The sequence below is a fragment of the Daucus carota genome, chromosome 8 (assembly GCF_001625215.2).
Source record: "Daucus carota subsp. sativus chromosome 8, DH1 v3.0, whole genome shotgun sequence".
NCBI lineage: Eukaryota > Viridiplantae > Streptophyta > Magnoliopsida > Apiales > Apiaceae > Daucus > Daucus carota.
Genome location: NC_030388.2, coordinates 10,224,842 through 10,238,243, shown reverse-complemented (window position 1 = coordinate 10,238,243; position 13,402 = coordinate 10,224,842). Strand labels below are relative to the sequence as shown.

Genomic DNA, 13,402 nt, shown 5'->3' with positions numbered 1-13,402 from the left:
CTTTCCTCGCTAACCCCATCATCAAGCACGTGGTCTACAACAACAACACCATCAATTTCATCATATATGGCACGATCCTCCTCTTTATCAGTAGGCACATCATCAACACAGATCGAGAAATTATCACACTCTTCATCACTTGCAAGTATGACAGTATTTATGCCCATCTCTGGTTGAATAGATGGAGAGGGTGAGGGGGATTCGGTTTGCCATGTAGTGGAAGAACTAGCCAACTGTGCAATTTGAACCTCCATCATTAGATTTTGAGTTTTTAGCTCATTGATCTCCTGCATCACTTCTTTCAACATCTCGTTAGTTTTTTCAGCTTCCATAGCCACATCAGTCAGAGAAAATTGTGGCTCTTCCAGTAGAGAATATTGATATTGTTGCAGTGGCTCATACTGCTCTTCATAATATTGTTGTTGAAACTGCGGTTGATCATGATATGAAAAATTCTGAAAACCATTATCCGTGTAGGAGAAAGTCAGTTGATCCATCCATTGTTGATCACAAGTGTTAGAATACTGATTGTGCTCATATCCTTCTTGATAATCATTTGTTGGTCCCAACTGAATATTTTGAGAATTGAAAATATTGTACAAGCATTCATAATCATAATGACCCTGAACACCACAAACTTGACAGAAGTTGTAAGTCTTCGGGGCAACTTGTGACATCTCATTAATACTCATCGGATACATAGTAGGCTCTGTAGCATTCAGTGAGGCATTATCATGAGTATATGCCTCCACCATGGAAGATAGACGTGCAAAATTATCAGCTCCCTCCATTGTAAACCTGCACAAACACAACAAAGCCAAGAAACGCAGTAATATCTACCTCACTTGGAACGAAAGTCCCAAAAAGGCAAAGGAAACAATCTAAATAACCAAACAAAATCAATAGAAACTAGCCGTCTCCCCGGCAGCGGCGCCAAAAACTTGATGTGTTATTTTATAACTAACCGCAAGCGCACGGTGTCTGTTGTAGTGCAGACTAGCAAATGCGGGTCGTATCCTCAAGGAGACAGATGCTATCAATTTTTATTCAGTTAAAGTCGATTGTTTCAAGAGCAAACGATGAGTAAAAATATTTAACTAACTAATATAACTAAATTAACACTAACTAATAAGACACAAAAATAATATATTAAAAGTCCAGGGCAATCAGGTCCACCATGCTTACACAATGACCGGCTCTAAGCTAAAGCAATTAAAGTGGTCAAATAACAAGAGTATGTTAATCTCTCTCAAGCATCAACACTCTCGAAACATGATTACACGTATAATCACTTTTAGTAATTCAATTAATCGGGTAATTAAAGCAATGTTAATCTCTCTCGAGTATTAACGCTTTCATAAATCCAATGATGCTCTCGCACTCAAATTCAAATATGCTAATCGTATGTGTGCCTCTAGTAGTATATCTCTCGATCATACTCCTATTAGCAAGAATCAATTCATGATATCGGCCGATTACACAAATCAATATTAAAACATATCAATTAGAATTAACCAATTAATCAAATCACTGTAAAATCATGCCAACATAATAATGCAAACATGGCTTCCCCTTAAACCCTAGAACACACTACTCGATACTAATTAAACAAGCAAAACAACTAGTAGGATAAAGAGACATAATTAAATTAACAAGAAAACTAGAGAAGAAAACTTGTAACCTTCATTGTTGTCACCCCAAGAAAAGTCATAGTTCCCCCATCCTCTCTAACCCTAATTCTAATATAATATTGTACAATGATAAAAACTGATCTATCTCTCCTCATAAAAGTCTTTTAATATTTAAAACTAATATATAAAATAAAACTCCAAAACCAAGTAGGATTTAGTCTCAAAATTCGCAGCTTTCTGTTCTGTCCAGTTTTCGGGCCTTTACAGTTGGACTTTGCTTCTTGGACCACTTCTGAATTAAAGAGAATTTCAAGGGCTTCGCGTGGGCTGTAAGATCGTCCAATTCTGACACCCGGAACTCAAGATATGGCCCAAACAGTGTAGAAATCGGGTAGAACCCAATAAATCCGAATTTTAGTAGAAATTAGCTACAAAATAGCTATTTTAGCTTCAAATCCTTCTCAACTTGGAATTCTTTATTTCCTACAATAAAACAATAAAATCTATTAAATAAATATCCAAATCAGTGCAAAATATAAATAAATATGAGAATAAAATCATATAGAATATATATAAAAATATATTCTATCACTCTGGTGATAGTACTCTTGCTCGATTCAAATTCGTCAAAGGTGTCGTTGTTGCTAACGACGCCATAACCTCATTTTATCTTGGGAGGCCATTGACTCAACACATACGGTGAGATGCAAAATAGCTTTAAGGAGACAGTTTCGACTGGACTCGAAGATTCGTATCTTTTTTAATATTTTTATGCATTTGTTTTCCAATTTTATACACGATTTGTAACTCGCACACAGTTTTATTTGATTGTATTCACAATTATATTCTAGAAAGCACACATACATATATACTCAGACAAATTTCTAAAATTTAGGTCAGGAAAAACTAACCTTTGTAACGAGGGTACTCTACTGAATCATATTTGTGGTAATCGCATGAACCACCCCATTTCTCTTCACTTTAGGTTTTCGATTTATAGATTATTACAACTTTTTCAGAGAATGATTAGGTTTGTAAGAGGGGGTTAGGGTTTTTAGTTGAGTGGAAGCCGAACACGAATTTCGCTTGATTCTCCTGATATATCCTTCATTTTGTTTAATTTTTTAGACTTAACGGCACTATTCTTTGCTATTTTTAAAATTTGGTCGACATTTTGTAATGTTGAAAAACTCGAGCCACCCGTGAAATTTACTCTATAATTTATTATAATCCAAAAGATAAAATAATTTTTTTTTTTTTTTTTAACAGAAGATAAGTTAAGGTAATCCATGCATATCGTTGGCGGCCAACATACCCTCACGTCTCACTTGGTGATTACCAAAAGAACGTGTAAAGATAAAAATTAAAACAGCCTACGTGGCATTTAATCGGATGGCGGTTGAAGAGTACGCCCAATGAAAACATTCCACGTGGCAAAATAGCAGTTGTACATTGCTCCCCCTATCTCTTCCCCCTTACTTCACAATTCCCCAGAAACTTCTACACAATCTCCACCGTAATGCCACCGTAACTAAAACACACATTTAAATTCTCGCCGGAAACAATGGAGTCGTACTGCATAGGTGGCCGGAACTTCACAACAATGGCGGTGTTCTCGACGTGTCCGACGTGGAGGCGACCGAGGAGGAAGAGGCTGAGAAGGAGTAATGTGAAGGTGAGTTGTGGAAGGAAGAGTGAGATGAGGTGTGTGAAGGAGGTTAGTAGTTGTGTTGCTGTTGTTGAAGATGAGGAGTTTGCTGATAAGGAGGATTTTGTTAAAGCCGGTGGCTCGGAGCTTTTGTTTGTTCAAATGCAGCGGAATAAGGCTATGGATACTCAGTCTAAACTTGCCCATAAAGTAACATAATCTCTCTCTCCCCCCCCCCTCACCCTCTCTCTCCCTCCCTCCCTCTCTCTCTCTCTCTCTCCCCCGCTCTCTCTCCCTCTCCCCCCCCCCCCCCCCCCCCTTCCCTCTCTCTCTCGTGCACTTAAAGTTTACTTGAAATATAGAATGTAAATAAAATATTTTCTTTAGTTGTGAAGAACAAAACAGTTATATTCTAGCCTAGCTTATTGAAATTGAAAGTGTAACTTGTTAAAGCTTCAATGCGAAATTTAATAAGCTGAATGTCACTAATTTAACATTTTGAAGGTTAGGAATGCACTGACTTGACTTGCGAGGCTATATTGATAGATAGGGAGATACGAATGTACTTGATTAGAATTTAGAGACAAGTTAAGTACTTAATTTATTTTGCAAGGCAAATGAGATGATTAATATGCTTTAGACGTTAGTGAGCTGAAACTAGAGACTCTGGAGTCGTCGTTTTATTGCACTGGGAATAATTTCAATGCATTATAGCAGCATCTTTTGGGGAGCTACTGTAATTGCAAGCTTATCTCTACATTAAAAATTTTGGACCCACTCTTTGCTATTTTAAGAGAGCTAGATTTCCAATTGTAATTCTTATATATTCTGTATGTTGGGTAAATAAAGAACTTCTTCAGTGTAAAAACTTCTGGTAACTGACTGGGATTTAAAAAATGTGTAAGTGGTGTTTATATAAGTACACTAGTATTTGCATCTACTTTAGAATGGTTGATGGGTTTTTTTCTGATGCAAACTGTATTTAATTCAATCATATGATCAGGTAGTATCTTATTGGTATTTGTACTTACTTGCACCATGGTTCTGAAATTAGTTTTAATTGCAGTTGCCGCGAATACCTATTAGAGATAGTGTATTGGATTTGGTGGTTATTGGTTGTGGTCCTGCTGGTCTTGCTCTTGCTGCAGAATCAGCTAAGCTTGGTCTGAGAGTTGGGCTTATTGGTCCTGATCTTCCCTTTACTAATAATTATGGTGTATGGGAGGATGAATTTATAGGTATAAATACTTTTTTGGTGGCATGTATGTCTCTTTTGTTTCATCAAGAACTTGAGCCTAACAGAAGCATTAAGCAATGTTCATATAGTTCCTGATGTTAAAATGTTCTTTTGTTTTATAAACTTTCTATATTTGCTGTTTAGCTGTTTACCGAGGATCCATATCTTTAATCTGTACAAGCCTGATTCTTGCATTAGTGTATTTTGTGAAATGGTTTAAGGTGATGCAGAGATCTATAATTAAAACACCACCAAGGTTTGAATCTAATGAATTAAGCAAGAAACAATATGCCCATTTACTGACTTAAATGGAACAGTTGATGGCTAAACATAATGTGCGATGCCCTCCTGTTTGTTTTAAACTCATGGAACACTATGGATGACTACGCAACAGTTGATTAATCTAGTATCATTACGCACCTGGACCCCAATCATATGATCTTTAATTCTGAATTCCCAATTCTTTATAGATTCCATGCACGCACATCGTCAACCAATAGCTTTAGCTACCCAACCATTTACTTCTCTGCAATAGCTTTTATATCACTGAAACTTTACTTCCTGTTCTATTAAGTACACCTTTTTATTAATAGAAGGTATCATGCTTTTGCAATTGCTATTGTTTTCAGTGTCAAGCTAACTTTTCCATCCTTTTGGGCAGATCTTGGACTTGAAGGGTGTATTGAGCATGTTTGGCGGGATACTATTGTATATCTTGATGATGGTGATCCTATTATGATTGGCCGTGCTTACGGAAGAGTTAGTCGCCATTTGCTTCATGAAGAATTGCTTAAAAGGTAGGGTAAACTAATGTATCATTCATTATTTTTTTTATCAATAAGACTTCATTTTCTTTCACTTCATTGAAGCTTATATCTTCTGTTGGCATTTATAGTTAAGTTTGTATTAATTTTTCTAGGTGTGTCGAGTCAGGTGTTTCGTATCTTAGCTCAAAAGTTGAAAAGATTATTGAAGCTGGAGATGGCCACAGCCTGGTTGAGTGTGAAAATAATATTGTCATTCCATGCAGGTAGAACCCAAACTCTTCATATAATTTCAGTACTAGGAAATAAAGAAAACAATTTTCAAGCTTCTGATATATCATTGTAGGCTTGCTACTGTTGCATCTGGAGCAGCTTCTGGGAAACTTTTGCAGTATGAGGTTGGGGGTCCCAGAGTTTCTGTCCAAACAGCTTATGGTGTCGAGGTTGAGGTGAGAATGTCACTTGGGAATAGCTTGCTTCCAACTTTATTGCTTCTTGCTCTTGTTATTGTAAGTTGTAACCAAGTAAAAGAAGCTTGTCTGACCATCTTTAGTTGGTTTACTATACACTCTGCTGTAAACTTAGTAGGAGTAGAGGTTTAGACAGGGGTAGATCCAGAAATTATTACCACTTGGGGGTCTTGGTAATTTTCTAGATAGAAATATAACATATAGCCTACTTATCCAAGGGAAATGCAACTATGGCAATTATAGAAAGCTAGATCAAGTGATCAACAGTGACAGTGTATACAATTTTTTGGTCACTTGTGGAGCTTGATCATAACTTGTGATTATGTCATACTAATTAAGATAGTAGATAACATATATATAGGTTAAATCCATTTACTAGTTCTAAATACAAACTTTTCTCTCTGTGTGTGTGTGTGTGTGTGGGTGGGGGGGGGGGGGGGGGGACTGTAGACTGAAGCCCCTATCCATCCTACATTGGATCCGCCTCATATATAAGCTTATTTGATAATATGGACTAATGCATCAGTTTCTATATATGGATGAGTGTCACTGCTGAACACAAATCACTATGTGCTCCTATGGTGTTAGAATATTTAACGTCTCCCAGTTGCAACTCATAGGTATTATACCATTATCGCATGCATGATTATGCAGATCAGCACATGAGCTAAACATAAGGGCATATTTTGTGGTATTACTAAATTGCTAAACTATAACTTCTTCTTGCAGGTGGAAAACAATCCATATGATCCCAGTCTAATGGTTTTCATGGATTACAGAGATTATACCAAACAAAAAGTTCCAGGCGTGGAGGCAGAATATCCAACATTTCTTTATGTGATGCCCATGTCCCCAACAAGGATTTTCTTTGAGGTTCAATATGTTTTTCTGTCATCTTCTGAATAGACAAGTCCAGTTATCTCAATCATATCCAAATTAAAGTTTGATGGCACTGCAGGAGACATGTTTGGCTTCAAAAGATGCGATGCCATTCGATCTACTGAAGAAAAAACTCATGTCAAGATTACAGACGATGGGAATTCGAGTTGCCAAGACATATGAAGAGGTAATCTTCTTTCCATATTCCAGAACCAGCAGGAACCTGTACATTCTAAATTAACTTCAAACTAATATACTACTTATTTACTCAATATTCACGGTTATTTATGCAGGAATGGTCTTATATACCTGTTGGGGGATCTTTACCTAATACTGAGCAAAAAAACCTTGCATTTGGTGCAGCTGCAAGCATGGTGCATCCAGCCACTGGTAAGAAAAGAACTAGAGTATCAGGATTCTGTCTTATCTCAGATTCTTGACATTCAATATATGAGCTGCAGGCTATTCAGTTGTCAGATCATTGTCAGAGGCCCCAAATTACGCTGCTGTTATTGCAAACATCTTGAAAAGTAGTCAAATGAACGGGATGATTAATTATGGAAGATATACAGAGAACATCTCAATGCAAGGTACATATGGATTTTAAGTAAATCATTTTGTTTCTGTACTGTCCACTGAATCATTCACAAATCATAACTAGAAATTGTGTCTATGAATGCTTACCATGTAAAAGATCAGAATTTTGTCTAACATGTAGATGTACAACCTGCCAGATTTGGCAGCTGCGATAGGCGACCTTATGCAACACAGTTTTGTGATGTTTGTATATTACAATAAAGCTGCAGTTTGGGTGTAGATTGACAACTAGGAGCAATGGTGTGTCTAAGACTCTTAGTCAATTGCTTATTTGTGAAGCTAAATTAGTGTTGGATGAAGCTTATACTGGTAGTGCAAAAGCAAAATGCTATACCTTTCGATGACCTAAAAGTAAGCCTTCCCTGAATAATGTCCAGTTTCACCCTAGAGGAGAGGGAATTAGTGATGGTTGGATATGATCGCACCCCAGAAAATTGTGCAGTAATTATTAATTATTAATGGTAATTGATAGGTGCTAGTCCTGCTTGAAAAGGGAAATGCGAAACGTATATTTGATACAAACGTAACTATAATTGTACCTAATCATTGATTCTTCTCATTTGGAGAACCACTGTTGCAGTAAGTTATCATGTAATACCAGTTGTGTAGAATTGCTGGACTGCTGGTTGAATCAGAAAGCTGCTTGAACCAAGGGACCAACATTTACTAGTCATATATGCATCATAACTTCATGATCATTCGCATAAGTTTTTTGTAGTTAAGTGCTGCATTGTTATATATGTTATTTTCTGACTTAAAATCTGATCATTTACTTTTAGCTTGGAAGACCCTGTGGCCTCAAGAAAGGAAACGCCAGAGAGCATTCTTTCTATTTGGACTAGCACTCATTTTACAGCTGGATATCGACGGCATAAGAACATTCTTCCAAACTTTTTTCCGCTTACCCACCTGGTATAGTTTGGAACTCACGTCATATATCCTTTCAAGTTATGCAGTACATATCATATTTGTCCATGAAATGTATGTTCTTCACATGACACAAGAATGTAGAGATTATGATAGAATGCATATTAAATATTTATGTGAGATATATCTTCTACTTCTGTAGGAAGACGATAATTGTTTATCATGCACTAGTTATGGTATTTCAAAATTACTTGTTAATTTGCAGGATGTGGCAGGGATTTCTTGGTTCTTCTCTATCCTCAGTCGACCTTGTACTATTTGCCTTTTATATGTTTATCATAGCCCCACACCACTTGAGAATGTCCCTTGTAAGACATCTCCTTTCTGATCCAACAGGAGCTACAATGGTAAAAACATATTTAACGGCCTAGGATCCCTAATTTGTATATCTTAGCCCAAATGCTCGGTTCAGAAAGTTATGTAAATAACTCTTTTCATAATATATATAATTATCATTTTTGATCTATACACATAACATGTTCTTTATCTTCTAACTGTAAAGTCATCGTTGATTTCACAGCATTTCTCAGTTTTTCGTTAGGAGTATGCGGAACATTTAGGATGATGCTCCATTAGTTGATTCATTTACATTTTCTCCTTCGGTCTATGTTCATCAGCTTGGTACTTTTTTGCACAGCAGAGTAGGTCATAGTAAAGTGAGCCAAAGCTGTATAAGATATATATCTAAGAGGGAAATGAGCTGCCTGCATTATCTGGATCTGTCCAGAACTAAATGCAGCACGTAGCCAAAAGATATAGAATTTTTTTAGCAGAGTTGAGGTGTTTGGATTTGCTAATGTGCTATACCTAGGAGAGGGGGAAGAGAGGGATCTCACCAGTTAAGGATCAATGCAACTCAACTGATTAGCCTTCTGTATACAGTTTCTGAAAATAACAAACGTGCGAAGGATAAGATAATTTGCGACACTGAGAAGCACAGCATCCATGACTGTTGTGATTTAAGCGTGATTGAGCCATTGAGGTGCTTTGTCATTGATTTCGGGGACGAAAACGACTGGCTTGATAATTGATTTAAACAACCTCCTAGCTTAATCAGTGTGCAAAAGAACAGCAACAAGCTGAGCATTCTAAAGCCTCCGTTCCATTGTCATCTGGTATACTTGCAAGCTGAAGAATGTTTCCACTTTCCAAAGCTTGAAAGGATACTCTTTTTTTCTTTTACAAAGGACTGCATGAACTTATAAGTAAAAATGGAGTTTCCATGCTTAAGTTCGACATCATTTTTATATAAAGAGACTTTTCTCCCACTGCCATTAACTAGCATCTTCGGATGCAAAATGGACTTTTCTTTTCTTCTTTAAGCAGATAATTGTTGGGTGACTGTCTGAAACAAATGAGTTGCAATTTCCTCTGTGTATCCTATGTTGAAATCTTCCAGTTAAGCCCCTGGTTATTGGCAAATGTTCACCCATTAAGCAAGTATATCTTCTAATTGGGGTGTCCAAGAAACTGTTGCACAAACGCAACATTTGTTTTATTCAGATCTTTCGTTTATGTCTGCAATCTGCATGCCTAAGACTCTAGTGTATCGGCACCAGGATCACAGCTAGTAATAGTATAATAGAGTTTACATGATTTACTAATATATACAAACTTTACAGAATCAGAAGTCCTTCGAGATTATGCTAATTATAAAACATTTCAGCAATCCACTTGTGTAAATTCGAGTGCATTAGTATCCGGGTCTCGTGTGAAAATCGCTGGTCTCCCAGAGCGACTGAGTGTATACGGAATACCTGTTATAATCGGATACATGACACAATATCAGGCAAATTCTCTTAAAAAATTTAGGCCAGGTGAAGAATTGACCAGGTACAGTATCTATACCAGCCTTGTCAAGGATTGCCTTAAGCTTAGACACATCTCGAATTGCAATACAAGTATGCCTATCTCGACCCCCATGCTCAGGCCGCCCAGTGTATGGATCAGGATTAGGAAGCTCCATCAGATGAATCATCTCAGAACCCACCCACAGCCATGCACCCCTGTATGGTAGCTTATCATGTGGCCGTGCCTCATTTATTTTGAGACCTATTATTCATTTCAACCTTTAAATTAGACAGATGCAATAACTAACACTAGCATTTAACCATCTGTTGCACAAAGAAGAGGATTACCAAGAAGGTTCTGATAGAAATCAAGCGACCGCTCAAGATTTTCACATAACAATCCCACGTGATGCATGTTAACAACTCCAAAATCTGCATGTGTTTTACAGATATAAATCAGGCTAAATATTGCCAAGAGGGGTTACGGTTGGCGACACTCTAACCTATAAACTAATCATACTCTTAAATCTAATAAATTAGCATGGATACTACACTATAAGCTTATAAGTTACGATCAACTCTATTTATGGCTATCTATTTCGAATCCAAATTAGACTTTAACACAATGGTCAAGTAAATTCTAAAGACAATAGAAAAATGATTACAATTAATAGTAGAGTCAGTTAAATGTATTTATAAATTACGAGGAAAGATCTCTCAAGATGTACTAAAAAATTTACGGTTATTTATATACAACTCGTCTTGTAATTGTTCTAACATTTCGAGCAACTGCAAATCATTTCATTTCAGTGAGTTTCATGCATATTAATTTGACAACTGAAGACCTAAAACTGCTTTAAGGGCAAGACGCTATTATGATGATGGCCAATTCCTCCATCAAAGTGTGTGTATATGAGTGCTTCTTTTACAGAGTTCAGTTACAGTGTCACTGAAACATATCAATGCAAAAGTCTCTGATTTGTACTCCATTAATATTAGAAATGTCGAGAAATGACTTGTTTATGTAGGTATACATAATACAATTAGGGGAACATGTATTTGCTCCACTGCAGTTTCAACTTATATAAGTAGGGTAACAGCACAATCATGTGTGTACATTTAGTGACTTCATATTTGTCTTTACTATATATTCTTCACTTGGAGATAATAAAATGAAAGAAGTTTTACCACTGTTATCATCAACAGACTCAGAAGTGGTAGAATCTTTGGCAAGTACATCTGCATCTATAGACGTTTTCACTTTTGTCCGCAGACAATGCCCTTGGTTTCTACCATTTCCTATAGATTTCTGTAAATTTCTTTTTAATGGTGTATATGTGGCAATGGTGCTGAGCGTAACATGATTCACCTGAGAAAGAAAATATATTCAACAAGTGGATGTTAAAATGAATGGCACCTTGTATAGTTGTAGTTAGTAACTTAGATACAGAATTCAACAAGTGAATGACACCTTGTAGTTAGTAACTTCAACCATAATCCTAAACAAAGAAATCAAATTACAACTTAGCATTGCCTACTTTTAGAACTTAGAACATGTATTGAGCTTCGCATCTGAGGCTGGTTCAACAAAAGGTAAGAGCCATTAAGCATAAAATAAAGACACAAGACAAGACACAAAGTAACAGTACATCCAACTCTATTGCCTCCTGAGCCTTATTGGGAACCATCAAGTTCATAATGCTTGTTACATATAAATCGAAAAGACTTCTGCATGTTTGCTACTACAAGAAATAGATACGCAAAAACTTGCCACCAGAGACAACACAGCGGGTTACTTTGTCCTTGTCTAGAATAGTAGCCAGATCAAGATAATGGAATCCGTATTAAGTATAATTGTACAACGGTAACGAAAACCAGAATTTAGATACACAGTTAAGTGGGCAGTGGGCACTTGACCACGAGAAAATGGAGAAACTAATATAAATTGAAAAATCGACCCCATCTAGTGCAATTTGAAACAATATGACATCCAAATTAAAGGAATATTACAAACTACAGGATTTTTTCGTGGAGGGTATTCAAACACTTAAAATTTCTCAAAATAAATGTTGTAGCTAATCCAGTTGAGATATTAGTTCTAAAATTCAACTGCATCTGAAGCTAGTACTTTAATATAGCTCATGTCCATAAGCTCCACTAATACGAAACAATATCTTCCGAGCTAAGAACCTTCCGTAACAAATTCAAAACCAACAATTAATCAACAACAAGTCTCTTTCCCTTCCCACCAAACTTATATCAACCCTAAACACATAAAGTTTACATTTTTAACAATTCCTGAGCATAAAGCTTGAATTTTTACCACTTCTTGACTAGACATAACAGCAATTCGAAATAAAGCTCAAATTTTCAACAGTTCCTGAGCATTCTTTACTGCCCAGATTGTCTTTCACCTTGATAATTAAATCTATAAGCAAGTATTTACAAAGTTCAATACTTTAATGTCTATAAATATCAAATAATCATCAATCTAACAATATAATCTTGAAATTTCATTAAGATACCAATAATCATAAGATATATACAGCTATGAAAATACCTGGTTGTTGGGAAGAATTGTGAGAAATGAAGTTGCACAGGATGCCATTGGAACACTAGCTATAAGTCTAGAACCGATATACATACATGTAGTATCACTTCTTTTTTTGTTTAGTTTTATATACACTTCTTATTCTCGTTTGTTGACCACTCATTTTTTCTCTGTTTTATTTAAGTTTTTTCACCCATGAACTAGTTTTGTGAGGCTATGCTTGGATCATATTTCAGAAATACTATGAAAAAGTGCATACATGGGTGTTTTCATAGATTTGGTATTTAAAATTAGAGGTAATTGCATATTGCAACCTCTAAGTATCGTTCAAAAACGATAGAGTACCTATATTTTAAGAAACTCAACTCGCACCACTTATTTTTACTTCTCAAAATCGAGATGCACCCTCTGTAACTTCCGTTAACTCAGTGCACTCCGTTAAGTCACTATATATATATTTGCAATTCGGACCCCCTAACTTACGTTCAAAAACAATATTGTACCGGTACTTTTGGAAACCTAAATCGCACAACCTATCTTTACATTTCAAGAACGATACGCACCCTCTCCGTTGAATTCCGTTACCTTCCGTTAAAATATTCTCTCGTCTCAATTTACATGTCTCTTTTGCTTTTTGAGAAGTCAAATTGACTAATTTTTGACCAACTATTAAAAAAATATTTATTTATTATTTTAGGAAATAGAAAGTTACATATTAAAATATACTAGATTTTGTTTTAAAAAAATATCATCAGAAATTAATCTAGCCTATTTTAATAGAGGTAAATAATAGGGGGTCCGAATTGCAATTACCTCTATTATTTGCGAAAGTCGGACCCTCTATTATTTGCGAAAACAAATAGACTAGATTTATTTTTTGATGATATTTTTTTAAATTTTTGTTTAAT

The 13,402-nt window shown here is 36.0% G+C and overlaps 2 protein-coding genes across 2 annotated transcripts; one reads left to right on the top strand and one right to left on the bottom strand.

Annotated features, from left to right (window-relative positions):
- The first annotated feature begins 3,108 nt into the window (after positions 1–3,108).
- LOC108197060 (lycopene epsilon cyclase, chloroplastic) lies at positions 3,109–8,620 on the top strand. The gene is given in 11 exon segments (NM_001329163.1): positions 3,109–3,489; positions 4,346–4,517; positions 5,178–5,313; positions 5,436–5,546; positions 5,627–5,729; positions 6,480–6,623; positions 6,709–6,816; positions 6,923–7,019; positions 7,091–7,219; positions 8,006–8,138; positions 8,359–8,620. Coding segments are annotated over 11 exon segments (1,593 nt in total). The 5' UTR covers positions 3,109–3,195; the 3' UTR covers positions 8,525–8,620.
- A 992-nt stretch (positions 8,621–9,612) lies between these two features.
- On the bottom strand, positions 9,613–12,662 carry LOC108197596 (glyoxylase I 4). The gene is made up of 5 exons (XM_017365252.2): positions 12,504–12,662; positions 11,132–11,312; positions 10,292–10,375; positions 10,002–10,205; positions 9,613–9,910 (listed from the first exon to the last, which is right to left on the bottom strand). The coding sequence occupies exons 1-5, from the start codon at positions 12,585–12,587 to the stop codon at positions 9,816–9,818; spliced, it is 648 nt and encodes a 215-aa protein (XP_017220741.1). The 5' UTR covers positions 12,588–12,662; the 3' UTR covers positions 9,613–9,815.
- Positions 12,663–13,402: the final 740 nt, after the last annotated feature.